The sequence below is a fragment of the Diachasmimorpha longicaudata genome, chromosome 1, assembly GCF_034640455.1.
Source record: "Diachasmimorpha longicaudata isolate KC_UGA_2023 chromosome 1, iyDiaLong2, whole genome shotgun sequence".
Taxonomy (NCBI): domain Eukaryota; kingdom Metazoa; phylum Arthropoda; class Insecta; order Hymenoptera; family Braconidae; genus Diachasmimorpha; species Diachasmimorpha longicaudata.
In genome coordinates, this window is record NC_087225.1 from 8,233,669 (window position 1) to 8,253,368 (window position 19,700).

General features: G+C 38.7%; 3 protein-coding genes across 9 annotated transcripts in view; 2 read left to right on the forward strand and 1 right to left on the reverse strand.

Annotated features, from left to right (window-relative positions):
* Positions 1-202: 202 nt before the first annotated feature.
* On the reverse strand, positions 203-8,746 carry LOC135169332 (anoctamin-5-like). Of its 5 annotated transcripts, none has more exons than XM_064134256.1 (9): positions 8,475-8,744; positions 7,520-7,836; positions 7,247-7,458; positions 7,034-7,172; positions 5,486-6,955; positions 4,404-5,352; positions 3,438-3,523; positions 2,704-3,352; positions 443-734 (listed from the first exon to the last, which is right to left on the reverse strand). In XM_064134256.1, exons 2-6 carry the CDS (start codon positions 7,823-7,825, stop codon positions 4,807-4,809), a joined length of 2,673 nt encoding a protein of 890 aa, XP_063990326.1. In that variant the 5' UTR covers positions 7,826-7,836; positions 8,475-8,744; the 3' UTR covers positions 443-734; positions 2,704-3,352; positions 3,438-3,523; positions 4,404-4,806. The 5 variants fall into 5 exon arrangements, with proteins under 5 accessions (XP_063990336.1, XP_063990326.1, XP_063990316.1 ...); XM_064134246.1 differs by having other exon boundaries at positions 2,704-2,995; positions 3,132-3,352; positions 3,438-5,352; XM_064134266.1 differs by lacking the exon at positions 443-734 and adding an exon at positions 203-338 and having other exon boundaries at positions 3,438-5,352.
* A 2-nt stretch (positions 8,747-8,748) lies between these two features.
* LOC135169347 (origin recognition complex subunit 2) lies at positions 8,749-11,469 on the forward strand. Its single transcript, XM_064134290.1, has 4 exons — positions 8,749-8,971; positions 9,129-9,215; positions 9,476-10,098; positions 10,286-11,469. The coding sequence occupies exons 1-4, from the start codon at positions 8,872-8,874 to the stop codon at positions 11,309-11,311; spliced, it is 1,836 nt and encodes a 611-aa protein (XP_063990360.1). The 5' UTR covers positions 8,749-8,871; the 3' UTR covers positions 11,312-11,469.
* A 525-nt stretch (positions 11,470-11,994) lies between these two features.
* Positions 11,995-19,700, forward strand: part of Rdx (roadkill) — a 56,100-nt gene continuing 48,394 nt past the window's right edge. Inside the window, exons 1-2 of one of the 3 annotated variants that reach the window (XM_064134347.1) lie at positions 11,995-12,198; positions 13,299-13,349. In XM_064134347.1, coding sequence (XP_063990417.1) covers positions 13,342-13,349 — 8 coding nt within the window. In that variant the 5' untranslated portion in view covers positions 11,995-12,198; positions 13,299-13,341. Of the gene's footprint in view, positions 12,199-12,225; positions 12,245-12,379; positions 12,583-13,298; positions 13,350-19,700 lie in introns of those variants that run through there. The other 2 variants (XM_064134364.1, XM_064134356.1) reach the window with 2 other exon arrangements.

Sequence of the window (19,700 nt, forward strand, 5' to 3'; positions counted from 1 at the left end):
TCGTAAAACTGATGGAGTATCTTCGTGAAGATGCACGAAGTCCAATGATTTTTTTCTCTTCGACATTCAACTCGCGTTGCCGAACCTCTTCCGGTTATTACTGTTGTATCCCCACCATAACCCCACACACTTTTATTATTGTTAAAATGTCACCAAGGACACACGTGACTATTATTGCTCCAAATGGCACTTGAGTATTGTATATTAATTGGAGTTTGCCAAGGGTTCTAGGCACGTGGTGAAGAGAAATCTCAGTGAAAAGCGTACGATCTTGGCACCTCTCTGTAGATCCTCGTTTGGACCATGAGTGCGCGCTAATCAGGCATCCAACTCGCTTTCTAAAGTGTACAACAAAGTTCAATAATCCCGAATGAAACAATTCACTGAATGAATAAGTGATATAAGCCAGTGAGTTTTCCAACGTGAATGAATGCAGTTGATTACCTCTTCTGTTGGGAGAAATTTATCAGGAAACTGTTCCGTCGTCTCGAGGACCCACACAAGGTCGTATCCCAACGGTTTGTCATGGACCAGAGGGGTTCACCGACTCGTCGAGGACATACGAGTACTAACTGCAAGGTCAGTATATTCCCTTCATCGATTAAGGGTGTATAAACACGAGTTATTGGTGTTTTTACAAGTTCATTTCACTTCAATTTTTCCCACAATTTCCAATCATCGAAGGACACACGAGACTCGCACTTTAACCACCGTTCAAGGTTCCGCAGGACGACCTTATGGAAAATTTCCGTGTAAACACAAGAGATGATACACACCGTGCCCGTGAGCTTTGACTGAAGGGAATGATTGTTTTGCGTTTCCGTCACTGAATTTTCTCGATAATACATTAACCCACGTCCATATTGATTGAGATATTATCCCAAAAGCCCGGTCATCAAAACACTCGCGTCTTGATGGACAAAGAAACAATGGCGTCAGTTGTGGGAATCTGCCCACTCAGAGTCCTATGAATCTTGATGATTGTTCCCCCCGGTTGGAGGCGCAAGGTGGATAGAGACACTTAGGACACATGTATTGGAACGTTTGCTGGTCCTTTATCGATCTGAGCTGAACGATCGTCGTGAACGGTATGTGACAGTGGCCGGGCGTGTTGAGCGAGTGTACTTGGGGCCCCCCTTGGGATTTAATGCGAGTGTGTGGGTCACTCAGTCACTAGCCGACACTTACTTTCCAGTCGCCATGTTTCTCCCTCCCGCCCCACCCCCTTCATTGGGTTCAACGGAATCCTTTTGAATTTTAGAAAAACTTATATGCACAAAATTCTGGAATTGACCATTAACGCCCTCATCATAATTCTTCATTCGATCCTAAGATGTCCTCCAAGTATTTTGTTTATGGTGTTTTGCTATGATCGAAACAGAGCTGAATTATTGCGTAGCTATTATCGTCGGAATTTGGATATAATTCAAACATGAAAATGTCACGAAATACTTATTAAAAAATTTCTGCAATTTTTCTGTGAAATCACTCGTTATCATGCTATTACTCATGACATTCTCGCGGTCTCACACGCACTCGCGTCTTCGGAAAGTCTGAGAATGATCTAGCAGTTCTCCGGTGAGTTTATGTTAATGTTCAGTTGTTCGAATGAACACGAAACACAAATTGATCACGAAAATTAAAACTTGTTTGTTTTAACTGATTAATCCCCATCTTTCTCATTCTTAATAGATATTTCTTTTGCCCTTGGGACAAGGGGAACCGAGTAACCGCAATAGCACCACTTTACCATTGAAATCTTATCGATAAGTGCCTTTGTATTAACTCGCGACGATTTGAGGTTTGAGAATGATCGAATAGGCTCTCTCGTTTTGCCGATAAAATCGTCATGCGTACCGCTACCGTGCTCCTAGACAACGTCCACAAGCTTTCGCCTTTCGAATGCTACTTCCCTAACAATTCAATGAACACAGAGGCCAACAGTGACATTTTGGTAATCGAATAAATTATAGATAAATAAAAAATTTCAACTAATCAATCAATTTGGAGGAAAAAGCTAATGAATAATATTGAGGAGAAACTGTGATAGATAAATTATTGAAAAGGGGATATATCGAGACACGACGAAAGAAACACACAAGACTTGATCAACGTTCTAGATCTGGTTTTGTATAGTAGGTGTATGAAGCTTCTGTGTCACTGGACCGACACTTGGCGCCTACTTTTTGTATTCAACTGCAAATATCACATTGAGCCCACAACCTCCACCGCGTTTTGTTTCAATCCTGCTTGATACAATTGACTTATTACCAGCGGTATTTTTCTCACCCATTAATAAGCGATAATAAATTACGGTGTATTCTTGATCATCGCACGATGATGGTATCTGCGTAACCTTTCGTATGCTACCTAAGGACGCAAATTAATTTTTCTTGAGGTGAAAAAAATGCAAATGATATATGTGGTAAAACGAAGGGAAGTCATTCGCAAACTTCCGCATTTGTGGGGCTGGTGGTAATTGCCCTCCAGGGTCGCCTTGAAATTGACAATGACCGAGATTTAATGTTTTTTGTGCCCGCGGCAGAACAACCCAGGAAACACATTTTATCCAAATATTTATGTGAAGAATTTTCATTTTTTAAACATTAACTTAGATTTTTCTTCGGTAAATTCGATATTTCGAAATTCCGAAAGAATGATAAGCCACGAATGATTGGAATGACAAAAAATTGAAGGGTTTACCTCTATAATTTACCGTGTAAAGACGAGCGGTATGGAAGTGCGGGTAATTCCAGCGTGATAGGCAGTTTTTCATCGAGTCCCACGGGTTTCACGAAGCTCCACGACAACTCTCATGCTTTCTCACATGTTCGTCTCACTCTGGTGGCTCGATCAGACGTTGTGACGCCGGTTTTCCTGTACACTGTACGGCTCTCAATTGCCCTACATTCCCATTAGTCAATCACTTTTTCATCTTCAATCGCCACTTTCGTTTGAGAAAATTATTTCACGTAATTGAGAAAAATTTTGCAAACTGGAATCAGTAAAACAGGACTGTAGATATAAACACCAAAAAATGATGAGAAGTTCCATTCAATTCTACTGATAAAAAGAACAATTCAATTTCATTACCAAATTTATCAAAATTAATATGCATTCTTCGCTCTTACATTACTTATCTATAGAGGCGTGAAAAATGGACAGATTGTCTAGTTTCACTAGTTTATTAATCATTGTTCATATGGCCTCTCTTTTAAGTGAATTTTCAGGATGACTATTAGAGTCAACCTGGCCCATAAAAGATATCTTCATCATCTCTATCTTGTGGCACCGTCAATTACATTCCGGAAACGTTGAGCTTGTCCTCGAGGACGTTCTCTCCGAGATAAAACTGGACAAGTCAATAAAGTGTACATTTTGCTACCAAGGTGGTGGGGGAGTAGGCTATCAAGAGGCCTCAATTGATCATGACTTACCAGATTGGACCGCCTTTGATGTGTACGTACGTTGAATTTATCTCGCAGATCTGAACTTCAATGCAGATTCTAGTAAAACCTAACAACTTAAATGAAACAATCTCGTTAATTATACAAATATCACTGAAACTCGTGATTCTATCGGAAAATGTCGAGAGGTCTTCGACATTTCCCTTTTGAATTCCTCGTTATTGAGGTAATGGTAGAATTAACAGCTCTTGATATTTCACTTCAAATATTTCACAATTTCTCAGCCTCTTAAAATTTTTGTACTTTCTCTGAAATTTCAAGGCATTTCATAATTGAAAATTAAAAATTTTATGGGAAAAGTGGAGGCAATGTGTCAATAAATTGAAAATTTTGCCTCATTTTATATGGAATATTCACGTTTTAATTGAAAATTCAACGGAGATAGGAAATGGCCATATTGAATTTTCAGGGAAACGTGAAATTATTTTTTTTCCCTAACAGTCTATCCCCACAGCGTGCCCACCTGCAATTCTGGTATTTAGGTCTCAAGAACTCTCGTCCTATTGCCCAGAGTGTCACTTCAATGTCCCCTGAATTTCCCCTGGAGCCATAGAGAAATTATGGCGCATTGTAAATAACGTTTCTCTGTACCTGTATAATCGAAGATAAATGACAACTGCCATTTGAAATCAAATTTCCATCGATGAATAATTATCCTTTGATAAGCCTGGCGGGGCATTATTATTCTTCAAACTTGTCCTACAATTTTTTCGCTTCACTAAAGTTTCCGGCGCCTACTACAATTATTACTAACTCGATGTCAACGATAAACAAATTTTTGATCAGGCTTATTCGAATGACTCGAGTCGCATGTTTCACAAGGGAAGCTAATAATACATTACGCAATGGGCACACGATTACCCGTTACCATCATAACGATGCATGCATGACTGATAATTGAAAGCTTACTGATTAATGTAACTAATAAAGATTTACCTTTTTATTTATGTCTCGATGACTGAAAATTATGCAGTTGTATCTTCTATTTGTGAGGTTTTAATCAGACCTGTAACCTTTTATTTGCTAATGAATAAGTAGCAATCGATTTTTGTAATCGTTCTCAACGTATATTGTACTGTCAAAGAGTCCTCCAATCCTCTACATCAATCGAACCAATAAGGAAAACGTTAAAAATAATTGGCACTGAAAAAAAAGACTGACAGTTATTTTCTCCACTCATTAACAACTCAATTGTAATAAATCTCGGGTAACAATGAATGTAAAAGCATAAAAAATGTCACAAAAAGTCTCAACACTTCCGTAAAAAATTCGATTCTTCGTTGTTCCGTTGAGTATTCTCATTATGTAACTGTTCTAACGGATTGGAAGAAAAAAGTAATCAGACACAATTTTTTTCATTAGAGATTGTCGGTGATTCAGGGCCATTAGCTGTTCGTCTGCGCAAATGATCCCCAACAATATTGCCGAAATGGCGTCTATTGGCAAATACACGTGCCCTCTCCCTTGCTCTCTCAGCTTCACGCTTTATTATTATTTCTTCGGTGAGATAAGCCTCGCGTTTAATGCGATCTCTCAACTTTCTGGGGACACCGGATAAACACCACTGCACTGACATTGTAAATAATCCAACAACACTCTGAAAAATAACGACGAAAATAAATCTCGCTGCTAACATTCGCCAGTATATACTTGGCCTTTTGTAGGGCTGATCTGGATCATCGGGGGGATTTCTGTACTCCGAGTATCTGCATTCTGATATGTTGACAAACGTACTGTGAAGGGGGGCAGTATTCTCTTGAAAGTCTATGGTATTGAAATATGCCAGACTGTGATTCAAAAAACCGACGTCTGAATGATCTGGACTCACTGACTTCATGTAGATAAAACGGGGAATCAGGTTTGAGGAAAAGGCGATGATGAATGCCTAGAAGAATGGAAGAGAATTGTAGTTGACTGAAGTTTAACTGCTATTTTAATTATTCTATAAACGTCAAGAGATCGGAGAAATGTTTTCATGCAAAATTACAACAAAATAGTGCAACATTAAGAATACTTACATTAGTGGTAACAGAAATTCGTGCTAAAGCATCGAGAATCTGCTTCCAAATCCCAATATCCTTGGCTCTTCTCGGCACAGGTCTCCTATAATGCCTCAAAAACTTGGTGGCATCGAGCCTCATCTCCAGAACATTATTAGCCAGTGCGAACAGTGGAGCAAGTGGAAAAGCCACGACGAAAATGGTAATGAAGCCAAACTGAATGACCATCTCCAGATACTCGTCATAGAGTCCTCTAGGACTCCAGTCCAACAATTTAAAGTCTCTGATCCATTGACTCCTTGATGGAATAGGGTCCTTCTGTTTCAATCCTGTATGGGTTCTGAATAATGCCCACCATTTCAATAAAATAGGCAAGATCATCTCCAAGGCTGTAGCAATAGCTTGTTTTCCAACCATGATAATTGCTAATTGAATACTCAGCTCCATCAAGCACCCACCAGGTGCACACTCCTCCTGTCTGTATCCAAGAATCCGATTGTATTTCTTTGGATAGCCTGGGAATTTTCCTTTTAAAAAGGCAACGTAGAAAATTGAAGCGTAATAATTGACAAATTGAAAGACGTAGACTTTCAGAGTTAAACTATCATCGAACTCCTGCTGCGTTCTCAGCATCTCCATTTCTGTGAGGTAGACAGAAAGCCAGTCGTAAAAATAATTTAACACTAGAATGCAAACAAGATTAATCGCTGCAGCGACAGCAGGAAGAGCAAATGTCTGATACTGATTACTGTCTAATTCTTTTCCGAATAATGAATTCGATGTTATCATGGACATTCTGTAGAGGACAACAGCGAAGACAGCAGCCACGGCTACAAGCACCAGTAAAATCACAACAGAAAAACTCAGCATTGTTGCTGGAACTCGGACTTTCCAAAAACTGACATGTGGTTCTGTCTCTCGAGTCACTGGATTGAGTTTATTTTTAACTTTCAAATTCAAAACTCCTGCTTTCTGAATCATGGACAGATACTGGGGCCGAGGGTGCTCCGCCCCCTGATCCCAGCCCACGAGGCCCCAGCGATAACTTAATTCCTCGGATTTACGTCGCCAAAGCTCGAGGTAAAGGACTGCCCAGAAGGACATGAACACTGCAAAAATGACCGTTGCTGGAGTATCAAACAAGAGGGTCATTTTTGTGAGGATACAGGTAGTGTTTAAACGCCAGTAATCGCAATTTCTGTCACACTGGGGGCACATTATGATTGTATCTGCCCACGGTGAGCAGGCATCTTTGCCTATTTCACTGGAATTTAGAGTTATAAGGCCATAGAAGAAGCACAATAGACCCGCAATGCTTGCAGGTATCAGCATATAAGTGTAAAATCCGAGCCAAGCAAAGTACAGAGCCACATTAATTCCAAAATATTCCTGAATCTTGTCGAGTGGCTGCAACTTCACCCACTTCTTTGTGCTCGCCCACTCATGGTATAATAATGATCTAGTAGTTCCGGCTTGTTGATACATACCCTAGAACATAAATAATGCCTCAATTATTTACTGACGATCGTTGTCTACTGAACGAAAAATAAGGACTACTCTACTGACATCATGCAATGGATATGCTGCAGAGTAAACACCATTGGCAATTAAACGCTGAATTCCCTCGGACTGTCTCTCCAGGATAAAATCCACAATCATTGCACGAACATTCGTGGGAAAAAAATTGTCATCATCGAGGTCAAACCTTTCAGTGGGAAACATCAACATTACCAGGGAGTTCTGCAGGTTGCAATTCCATTATTTATACTTTATACTCACAAATAATCCTTGTCCCTTGAGAATTCAGCCAAAAGTCTTGCCTCACGTTTTGGAAATTTCGCCGGATCTAATTGTGCGCATTTGAACAAATTTATAAACCAAGATTTGGCATCTTCGAAGATATCTGTCCCGGAGACCTGTAGTTCCTCATTAGACAGAGGTTTTATTGGCATTTTTAATTTCATTATTCCGCAGAATGTCTGCAAGACTTCCTGAAATAATAAACCTGTTTATTTTTCCTTCTCGAAGGTTTTATTTTCGTGAAAATGATACCTTTGGAGCATGAATTTTTATGAAAACCAGTTGGCGATTTTGTTCATATTCTAATTGAAGTCCTTGATCCCTGAGTTCGTTCTCAAACTCCTCTCTCTTCAGCTCATGTGTTAAATTACCATTGTCCATATAAACAAGTATGAAATCAATTTGTTTGGGGCGACTTTCACTGCCCGGATCCTTCAGTGGTTTCATGGGAATGGGAAGATCCTGTTGCTCCGAGGAAATCATGTGTTGCGTTGCGTCCCAACGACCATTGCACATACCTCCAACCCCCTCAACATCAGTATTCAAGGTCAAATCCATTCTTGCAAGGCCTGAAGAATGAAAAGATTTTATTTATTGACGCATTATTTTCTATTTTCAATTGTTTTTGTGAGATAATACAAAGTCACCCCCAAAAAATTTGACTATATTATATTTTAAATGTGCAAAAACACGTCAATAATAATAATGAATAATAATCGTCATGCGTGGTTTCACGAGAAAATATTAAAGAGTACTTTTGTTGAATAAAAAATAATGACAAGAAACGGTTTGAAATATTTTTGTGATAGTTCAATCACTATCGAGATCATACCACAAATAATAAGATAAGAAGGATCCAACTATTTTCATACCGAGTAACTTTTTTACAATTAATTGAATGATCACTTGAATGAAAATTTTATCGAATAGTTAAGTTCATGAGATAAAAGTATCATTGATTATCGTCAATGAATACGCCTCTTCGTGAAACAATATTCCTTGAACTAACGAGAAAAGTTCCAAGGTCAGGTAAACTCTGCTGATTTTTCAAATCTTAAAATACTGCTCGGATGAATCACCAGCTAAAAGTGAAAATGTGTCATGAAAATTATCCAAATGTTCATTCAATGACGAATAATTAAAATTGGAATCATAACAACAACTCAATTAAGCTATTATTCTATCATAAGAAAATCAGTTCACTCGCCTGTTCGTATTTCAAAGTAAGATAAAATGATAACGATAATTGTGATGACTAGATGAAAATAAGCAACAGGTATCACAGCTGATGCACCGAACACCTCCAGAAAACACACCCGTACGAAAATTCTTTCCGAAACAATTCACATGTCATTGGGAGCTTATTCACAAGTACTTAGCTCAAGCCGACCCACTTCTGAGCACACTCATCCGGATGAAAAGCTTTTATAATAATAAAACTAATGGGAAGCACATTTCCACAAACTCCAGCCATGGTCGACATCTTTGACTGCTTAGTGGCGCCATCTGAGTCACCAAATCAACGTTTCACTGGAGGGAACTGGCCTCGCCTGAGCGTTTTTAAATTCACGTTCGGTTTTATCAGTTTCTTTTGTTTGTAAACAATGTCCGATAGTGGGGAGCCCTTACGTCGTTCCACGAGGATCAGAACGAAAGTCAGCCTGAGTGATAATGAAGAACCATTAACTCCATCAAAAACTAGAGGTTAGAGCTTGGATTTTCTCTTTGGAGCAAACAGATACTTAACCTCTAGTTGTTGTGTGCTTCGTATTACATTGACATGATTTTTTTTTAAGATTAACCATTGATTTATTGACTGTCTCAATTTATTTACATTTGCGACATATTTTTGATGGAATAGGGATCCAGACACCTTCGTCAAGGCTCAGACCAAGAAGAAACAGTGGACCCAGTGGCAGCCAACCTTCTACTCCCGCCAAAACACCTGGTAGGAATACTCATTTATTCAAATCATTTTATTATTTAAACTTTACAACTATGTCAAACCGTCAGAAAACATGTTATTGTTCCACATAAACATAGGGATTTCAATTTTGGAGTGAGATAGATGGAATAAGGTTTAAAACGCAGTTTGTGGAAGCCGCAAATATCGTTTATAATCAATTTGTAAGCCATCAATTTCCTCTTATAAAAATGGCACGATAGTTGTTGAGTAATGAATTCTGATGAAACTACATTCACATTCAGGTACGAAGAATGGAAGGCTGAGAAAAACAAGTTCCACAAGTGTTGAGTCCGAACCATTGCCAAGTCAAAGAAAAGAAGAACTCGAAAGGGAGCTCGAAACGATCGAGGAAGACGTCCAAAAGCCTAAAGAGCTCTTCGACAATGACGATATCAGTGGCACTAAGATATATGGGTTCCAAACTCCCTCTAGAAAGAACGCCATGGCCCAAAAAGCACTTCAATCCCGGACTCCGGCACGACCTGCCACTCCGGAATCCCGAACTGTTCGCGTACTGGTACATAAAATTGATCCTACGGCACCACCAAAATCAATCTTATCTAACAACTCCACAAAAGATCCACGGACGATGAAGAGACAGGTTTATTTTCCCAGTGATAGTGAAAGTGAAAGTGTCTCAGAGGACAGTGAATACGTCCCCTCGAATAATGAAGATGAGGAAGATGATGAAGAGGACGAAGACAAAGAAGGGGAGAATGGAACTGCTGAAGATTCTGAGGACGATAACAACAGTGAGGATGAAACACCGAAGAAAAATTTAAAAAGTTTCAAAAGGAAAGTTCCAGTGCCGATCACTCCTTGTAGAAGAGGAAGATCAAAAAATAACATAGCATATCAAGATTTCGTAAGTTCTTTTAAACAATGACTAGATATGTAAGTAATTCATTGAAGTTGCAATTCACAAAATTCTGTGAATATTTGTAAAGCTCTCAGATCTCAATACTGATGTCTGAATTTTTTCAATCTAATGTCTGTCTTACGACGCGTTTATACAAAAAATCCTATATTAACATAATCGTTTTCCTTCTCAGACCTTGAAGACCGATGAATACTTTTCGAGCCAAGCTGAGAAGGTCCTCACATCAGACCGTACCTTAAACCGTCTGAAGACTCCTCGTCTCAACCAGGAAAAGCTCCAAGAGCTTCTCAGCAATCAGAACCACATATCAAAAACTCACAAAGATGGAATCCAGAATTTGGCGAACAGTTACAGATCAATGTTCCCCATGTGGTACCACGTGATGGAGGAGGGTTATAGTATCCTGCTGCATGGTCTAGGTTCAAAGCGAACCCTGATAAACGACTTCCACAAGGAAATAATCGTAGACCATCCCACACTAGTTGTCAATGGTTTCTTTCCCAGTTTGACCATCAAAGACGTTCTCGATGGGATAATAACAGACCTGCTGAGTCTAGATCCTCCCGCTAATGCTAACGACTGCTTCAACATCATCGAGGAGACCATGAGGAAGAATCCAGACGACAAATTGTACTTATTGGTCCATAACATTGACGGAGCCATGCTGAGGAACAATAAATCACAAGACACGCTGTCTCGTCTTGCTGCAATAAAAAATGTGAGACTGTTGGCTTCTGTGGATCACATCAACGCCCCCTTGATCTGGGACAACGTCAAGAGATCTAGGTACAATTTCTACTGGTGGGACGCTACGACTCTTCTTCCTTACGAAGCTGAAACCTCGTACGAGGGCTCATTAATGGTTCAACAGAGTGGAGCACTTGCTCTCTCATCTCTCCACAACGTATTCGCTTCGTTAACTACTAATGCCAAAGCTATTTACATTATTCTGGTCAAGCACCAGATCGAAAATGGCAAAAGTAATCTCTATCCAGGAATGGCCTTCAAGGACCTGTACAGGGGTGCCAGGGAGGGCTTCCTCGTGAGTTCTGATTTGGTTCTGCGAGCTCAGTTGACTGAATTCATCGATCACAAACTCGTAAAAACTAGAAGAAATGTCGACGGAGCCGAGTATCTGGTTATTCCATTGAATAACTCGCTTTTGAAAAAGTTTCTGGAGGAGCATGGAGATGAGTGATAAAAATCAGTAATAATTGTTGATCAAGAATAGAACAGTGTGATTATCTGAAGGATTTCTACGGTCCGTAATTACGAATCATTTGTAGATTCGTGTATTTTTGATAATTTGTAAATTATTTGGAATTATATTTTTATACCTACTTCACATATATTTAATTCTGAAGTGTTGTGAATCTTACATTACTTCCATACCATGCACACAATTACCAACCCTTTTTTTTTCATAATTTAAAATATTTTCAATTTTTTTTTTACTACGGAAGAGTGGCGAGAATCAACAATTGTTCTTTTAAGTCTTAATGGCGAGTTAACTTATTGATGAAATATTTCTTTTTATTTTCCAATAAAGTGAATAACTTTTGCCGTTTCTGATTCAAATAATTTTTTTTTTTTCAATCAAAGTGCCCATTTAACCCCGCTTAACCGTATATAAACTATTCAGATTCAAGTTATTTTCTATTTATAGGTATTTAACATTTTGAAAGTTTAACTCATCAAATAATTGCCTCTCAAAAATAATTTTCAACCAATACCACCAACATAATGATAAATCCATTATTTGATTCTCCAAATCCATTACATCTCCTCACAAAAATTCAAATAAATTCGCCTCAACAGTTGGCACTCCTGATAAAACAAGTCCACAAGATGGCGCCCGAATCGTTGGCATCGAGTTTCGAGCAAATGTATCTCGGCACAACGATGACCGGGTCCTCGTATAGTGCCTGAACAAAAAAGAAAAACAAATCCCCCCTCTCTCTACTATCAGAACGATAGAGAAACATTGAAATGTCGGGGATAATAAGTGTTGTGAGGTGTAGTGAGTGTATTGAATTGCAGGGGTGAAACGAGAAAGACGGAAGCTGCTTGTGACCGTCCCGTCCGGTAAGAATTTCCGCCACAACTCGACCTCTGTCTCTCATCCCTCAAGGTTGTCATTTCATTCGTTTTTTCCTCTCCCCCTCTGTTCCATTATTTTTTTCTTCACTGTTAACTTGCCACGACCGACAGTTGAACGGCCTTGACTTTAGTACAAATAAAACGTCTGGCAAATCGCTTTACTGTCTCCGTATTAAATCGTGAGAAATGAGCCAATCCAATACGAATTTAAGTGCGGCCCAGGCGACACATACCGGGACTAAACTAACCTCTCTTATTACACAAAAAAATTTCAATCAGTTTTCACGATTTCTTTCTACAATTTAATACACAATGACGGATATTAAGAAACGTGCACTCATTAGTATACGCTGTAGCGACAACATCTAGGTAATTCCTCACTCGATCAATTATTATCGATTTTATAATTATAAACGGTCACCAGCGTTCGAACTCTACACCAACTCTTTATTTGTATTTTTGTTCGTGTGTTTATCTTTCTTTCTTTGCGATAAACAAACGTATTCCTTCGCAGAATTGAAAGAAACTTAAAGTCTGAAAAATATCAAATCAATTTCAAGAGCTGTGGGGTTTTACTTAATCATCAAGCATTCATTTTCTTAATCTGTAATTTAATTGTTGTTTAAGAAAGATAACACACCTCGTTGATATTTTGCCAACAATACTTTATTCTCGGTACAGTATTGTTGTCATCGAGTGTCTGGTGTTCAATGCAGTATAAAGGTGTATCATATTCGTTAAATTTCCATGCCCTTCACATGCCTCTGCATGTCGTTCATTCCACTCTAACAACCCGGTAACATGTATTGGTTTTAACGATGCACGTGGCTCTCCGGGTAAATTATCCTCCGCATAATTTTTCCATATTTTTTGCCATTTCCTTCATCTACGTATTTTAGTTCTCTCCGAGGGGCCATTACAGTTTCGAGAAGAAACAGAGTTACTAACGTTGCACGTGTACTTTATCTTGAGAACTTGACGACGCCTTGGATGTTAACTGCTAAATAAGGATATTGCGGAAATAGCATTAATGTCTTGATTAATCTTGCATCGACGTTTGTGATTGATTTTTTTTCTTCTTGCAGGCTCCCTTGTGCGTCATTGGGTCAACATCAAAATCTGGCGTCTATGTTCCGGTGAGTGAGTGAATTTAATTTACAAAATTTTTTTATTGAAATGGAAAAATATGACGTGTCGACTCGTAATATTTTGAGAATTGGTGATTGCAGTAGAGTAATTGCTTAGCTATGAAAAAGTTCTTTTGGTATTTCTTCTTGCAAAATATATCACAGAGATAAAGGTATTTCTTAAACATATTTTTTGGATTATGAACCCCACTAATTACCTCTGTACGAAGCAATTTCAAGAGGAAGTTTCAAAAGTTCTTTTTTACTGCTGATGAAATTATCTGTGAAAAGGATTTCTGACATTTCGTGACTGAAATACTTCTTTACAAGACAATTCTATATTAAATAAAAATATCACTTGACTCGTAATAGTTTACCATTCAAAATTATATCTATTGAATTGGGCGATTTATACATGGAATAGAGGCGAAGAATTCTGATGCTGGACGTCTTTCCAACAATGTATCCCCTAATTCATGCTAATTTATGAGGTGACGGAAATTTTTAAATGGTACTGCTCTAACAAAACATGGAAGTATTGATTTCCATTTTGAAAAATGTAACGCGGAAGTATTGCTAGCACAAAAGCATCAATCCGTGGTTGTTATGCATAATGCAGAGCGTCCTTCTTCCTCTTCGGAGTTGACCGAGTGAGGTGAGCTAACCGTGTATCGTTTGTCTCTCCGGGCTTTACATAATAAACGAGCTCGTGAGGAACATTTTTTTTGTGTCTTTTCCTCCTTAATGACTTTTTCAAAAGATACGATTGTCAGGGAGACCTCGACATTTAACCTCAGAGCCATACACTTTCGAACAATTGGTTTTACATAATTGGATTTATCGGGAGAGATAACATTTGTTTTATTTTTATCATTCTTCAAAGTGGTACATCCCTTGAACTTTACATTTTACATTCAGCTGTTATGATCTAGACCTTTGAATGGAGCGAGAAAAGCCATTTTTTATTTTCCACAGGGAAGCTTTAATGGATTTCTATCATTAAATATTCATTATTGATTATGATAATTCAGCCAATGAGAAAAATCATGATCAGTATCTCTTTTTTATACGAAGGAATGCCACATAACTAGAGTCAATAATTTGGAAAGCCTCAGTTCTGAATAAATGGTGAATCTCTCAGGGCCTCCGTCATTTTCATCAAGAGTAGAGTGACATCGGATAATCAGCTTAGCTCTCTGTATGAATTTTTAAAAAGGCACATGGGTAGTCGGGATATTTGAGAATGAGGCGTCTGCGTCAGTATTACCGAGGTCATCTTAAACTAAACAAAAACGTCATAATAGGAATTGCGTAACTGAACTTGAACTTAATTACGAGAACTTCTGGCATTCTATATTTTTACTAACTCGGAAGAAACGAGTGTTTATGGGTTTCGACGGAATTTGCCGATGATAAGGCGATTCTTCGACTGATTTTCAGGAAACGACGAAATACTCGTCGATTTATTGATTTTTACCTGGCATTGAAACCAAAATAAATTTTTTTTTATTATTCACAAGCGCGATAGCTTGTCAGAAAATAGTGGTTTCCCTTTTTTCATGGTTTAAATTAAAAAAAAATTCCCTCCTTTAATTGCATTCTAAAATCATAAATAACTCTGATGAATTAATCAACTCATTGCCCCTTGATTAAATCATTGATTTCGATCGATAAATTCTTTTATCACCTCGTGAAAAATAAAATGTGCATTCGGTTTATATGCAAATTATAAAATGTTTCAAGTAAACGCTCGAGGCATTGAAGTTATCAGTTGTTTCTACGTGAAAATTCTCCTTTGCCCACCTCAGTCGGTAAATAATTCCTCGTCAAGCACCGGTAGACGCCTTTATGATTAATTGATTCTGCTGATAAATTTATTACCTCGTTAATAACCACTTCATTATCCTCATTCTCTACTGAATATTTGATATATCGATCAAATCAATAGGTTGGAAAAGCACTTTCCGCGTGGAAAATGTATAGATTTGGATCGAAATAAGTCATCTTTTCTTGGACAAGTGAAAGTCCTGAGCGAATCGCTTTCAGAGCTTGGCGAATCGACACTCAGTAACCCCTCCAGACAGTGGGCGAGTGAAGTAGGGGAGAGATGTCGTTTTCTCTCAGGGAATCAGAGATAATGTTTCACGGGCTGAGATAATGATGAACTGGGGAGGGAACTGACAGAATGGGAGAAATCTTGAAAAATTCTTTCTCATCTTTTTTTCTTATGACTGTTGCGTTGAGTAATTTTTATGAGCATTGAAAATTCAATATAAATTTATTGATGGAAAAATACTTCTTCTGCATTTTCACTTTATCTTGACATATTTCAATGAACAATTAACTGATTTTCTTGATTTAAATTTCAAGATAAATATCCAGAGATCTTTTTTTGTAGCTCACTAAATTCTCTACAAAAATTTCTCTGAACTTTTTCCGTTGGAAACTATCGACGAAATAGTGAATATGACATTCTCGGATTCATCTCCTTTCACCATTTACTGATATCGATGGTAAATATTACTGAAGTACAATCCATTCGATTTTACTCAATCCCAAGGTTTTCGTTGATTTCCAAGATTCGCCCGTGATCCTACAAATGTGAGAAAGGCATCGTGAGAGGACGTGTTGCCTCACACCGAGAATTGGTTAGTGAAATCGTTATGACAAAAGTGAAATTCGCTGGACTTTAAGGGAATTATCTCTTTCTCCTCTCGTCCATCATCTTAAATGGATTTCGTTTCTCAAAAGTGAGACCTCAAAATTCAACGTTAGGAAATATTCAAAAGTGAAAAAAAAAAGAGGAAAAAATATAACGTGCGAGAAGTTGGTCCGATCGAGGTCCCCGGATGTCTTCGGTCACGGAGAAGCGTATTGTATATCTGGGTCCTTTAAAATGTGTTACAAGAACGTTTGCCCCGGTCGCTTGGGCGACGCGCGGGCGCACCAGTCAGCGCCTCGAAAGTAAGACAAGGATTCGAGAGAGCGGATAGCTCATTCATTCCAGTTTGCTTCAACACGATACATGATGTATTCTGAATGAATCATTACAACGTCATTCCAATTGGCTAAATACATTGTTTCCTTCCCATTTGAACTATTTGACATAGAAAGTTAATCTGGGAAATTTAAGGAATAATCATGGGTCTGTCTATCAGTACCGAGAAATCATGGGTGGTTTTGAGGTGGAGTTAAATCCCGTGTTTAATCAACGAATGCTAATCCGCTGATTGAAATTCCTCGATTCTAGGGGCGCGGAGAGGGCGTTAATCCCATAAAACTCCCTCTACTGGAGTTGATTTAACTTTGAAAAACATATTTTTGACAGTAGTGTAAAGAAAAGAAATCGGTACGACACAGGGAGAGAAAAAAACCACTAGTCACGTTTGACGCGGATGTGTCACGATAGAATCGATCGGTCGCGTGACACCCACAAGCTGCATTCAAGTCTCAAGTGAGAGAGACCCTGACAGGCCCGTGGAGCGTGCATTGCCGGCTTTTTCAAATCCCCCTCCATTTCTCGAGGCAAAACTATTATCACGGTTATAAATTTTTTATTTAACCGCTAAATCAATTCGGGTCATTAACGAACTGTCAGGGACTGATCTGTGCATTTCCATGTATTTTATTTACATTTTTTTAATATGTGTAATTCTGGAGCAATCTATCTGCTCTCTAGTCAAGAAAATTCCAATGTAAATATTTCCATTTTTATTGTGCAATAGAATGTTCAAAATATTCAGTGACACTCCCTCTACAAATGGCTCGTTATCATAATCACATAAACCGTCACTAGATTTATTACGTTCACTCGACTCCAGAACTAGTTGTTCTATGACAATTGCACAGCGGAAATGTCCAGTTGAATTCGTTGGAAAATGATGACGCAATGAATTTCAGATGAATCTTCTCCTCCTTCTCTCCTCCCCCCTCCGCCCCTCTTTAATCTTTCCCTCAATTCATAAGCATTGATTCGACCGTCCGACGACACGAGACCGCAATGACAAATAGAGTGTGAAGCGATACGCCTCTTTACGCCTCTGCATTTCTCCCTTTTCTTCATCCCCTCTCCTCCTCCACCCCTCATTTTTCTTCAGAGTACTCGGATAATGATAAAAAAAAAACAAGGCAAGAAGTGAGGAAGAGGGAGGGAGAGAGGGTTGTATCGAAATAAATTGTCTTTTTCGAACAATTACGCCCATTAAATGTGTCCAGTCATTGGATGATTCTCTCTCGCTCTCTCTCTCTCTCTCCCTCCCTCTCGTACTTATCTGGTTTTCACATTTAGTATCACCCGTTGGGTCTCCACGGCCCTGTAACGAGATTACGGTACCACATGCGGACACCATTGAGCTCTATATTTGCATACAGTTGTGTCCTGGCCGATTTCCGCTTTTGCCCAAATGGAGGTCGTCACATTGTTGTCTCGTGTTTAACAGTATGGTACTCACGTGAATCCAAGGTAAAATCTATTATATTATTTTGATGCGAGGTTCAAAATTAAATAGCGAGGAGTGAGGGACAATTGTTCGAGGTGAAGTGAAAGTGAGAGATTCGAATTTTTATTTCTTCTTTGTTCGTGTTTTCTTTTTTTTGCTCTCTCTCTCTCTTTTTTATGTTGGTAAAAAATGAGACAATAGTTCAACGAGTGAAAGCGATTTTACGGCGGGATGAGAGAGAAGTGAGAAAATCGAAGGTTGATGGTAGTTTTGTGGCCCGAATGAATTGTCCTTGGATTAACTGTTGTGTTACCCCTTTTGCTGATTGGCTTGAACGAAATGTGTAAAAATGAAGTGGTTGAGATGATTTGACACAGATGTTTATCCGTAGGCTTGGGTTTCGCTCCAGATATTGTGGGCACAACCTCTGATCTTTAAAAATCAATTGTGGCATTCCAGAGGGTCGTGTGGGCTGATATGAGTTAATTATAGATAAAGCAACACTTGTGCTGTTGAAACTTTTTTAATAATACATACGATAGTATTTTGGAATAATTGAAATATTATGGAATCTCGTCAGTGACAATTTAGCAAGTTCTCTTGTTGATAAGAAAATTGGAATTTCCTTGACATTCTACTGACAGCTGAAATTACGAAATTATTTTTTCTTGATTGACCTATCGCACCTAAAATTTACAACTCAACTGTCCCTAAAATTCATTTTTTCTTCTCGTAAAATTGTAGATTATATTTTACAGTGGAGAATGTGGTTTCCTGTAAAATATTTTCCCAAATTCATCGTTTATTTGGCATTTGAAATATTCGGCTCGCTTCAATTTAAAATCAAACAGCTTGGTTGTATGTGTGTGAAGGAGATGGGTTTGAAGTCCCGGGGAATTTACCCATCCAACATTGGATCCACGGGGAATGCGGGTGGATTTTGCAGTGAAAACGTGCCCAGCTACCAGAGCCCCCTTTCCAGCATCACCAGCCCCTGTATGTTTCAACGATCCAACTAGAGAGAGGAATCCCTCCGTCTGTGGTATTATGCAAATCTCTGCGTTTCACCCAGCGGTGGAAGCGCAAACGTTCAATTCCATCATTTGTGTGACTGTTGAGAATGGCGTACACCCGTTGTACAAACGTAAAAACCCATGTACAATCGAGATCTTATTTGAGGCATATAAATCCAGTTGGAATTGTGCATAGTCATTGGAATATGTTAATCCTCATCATTTATCTTCAGGAGTAGCGTTGATAAACAACATTAATTCAATGTTGATTTATAATCTCACTTATCTACTCGATCGCATTAATGAGCGGACGTGGACGATTTTGGATGATCCCATTAAAAAACTGAGATTTCCGATTGAAAATACACGCTTACGTCACACTGACGAGATATGGTTAAATTTTGAAGGACAATTGACTAGAGTTATGTTGAGCAATGTGACATGGAAATCGCTTTAAAGATGAATTTCAGATTTTCCGAATATTCAGGGAAAATGCCAGACAAAAATGTCAACAGTGCACTCAGTTCCCAAGACATTACGGAAGTCTTCATCAAATTGGCTGAATGACTTCCTAACCAATGGAATCAACAATTCGCCTGGCTTCACACCAGGTTACCACCTCCGCTCACCAATTAAAAAAAAAAAAAACATGGAGAGCATTCACAGTAAACTCCACGAAGACATTAAACCGAGCATTGCAGCTAATAGCATTGAATGAAGTCGTCCAAGTGACAGAATAAAGAGTCAGGGAGAGCCTTGATCGAGGCAAATTGCAAGTAGACGCGTCAGTAACGATTGGTACGTGTGTATATAACACGAAATGCTTTATAATGCCGTACAGCATTACCACCTATAACCACAATTTCACAGCCAGTTGATGGAGTACGTGTTGGTGTGTTGATTTCTCG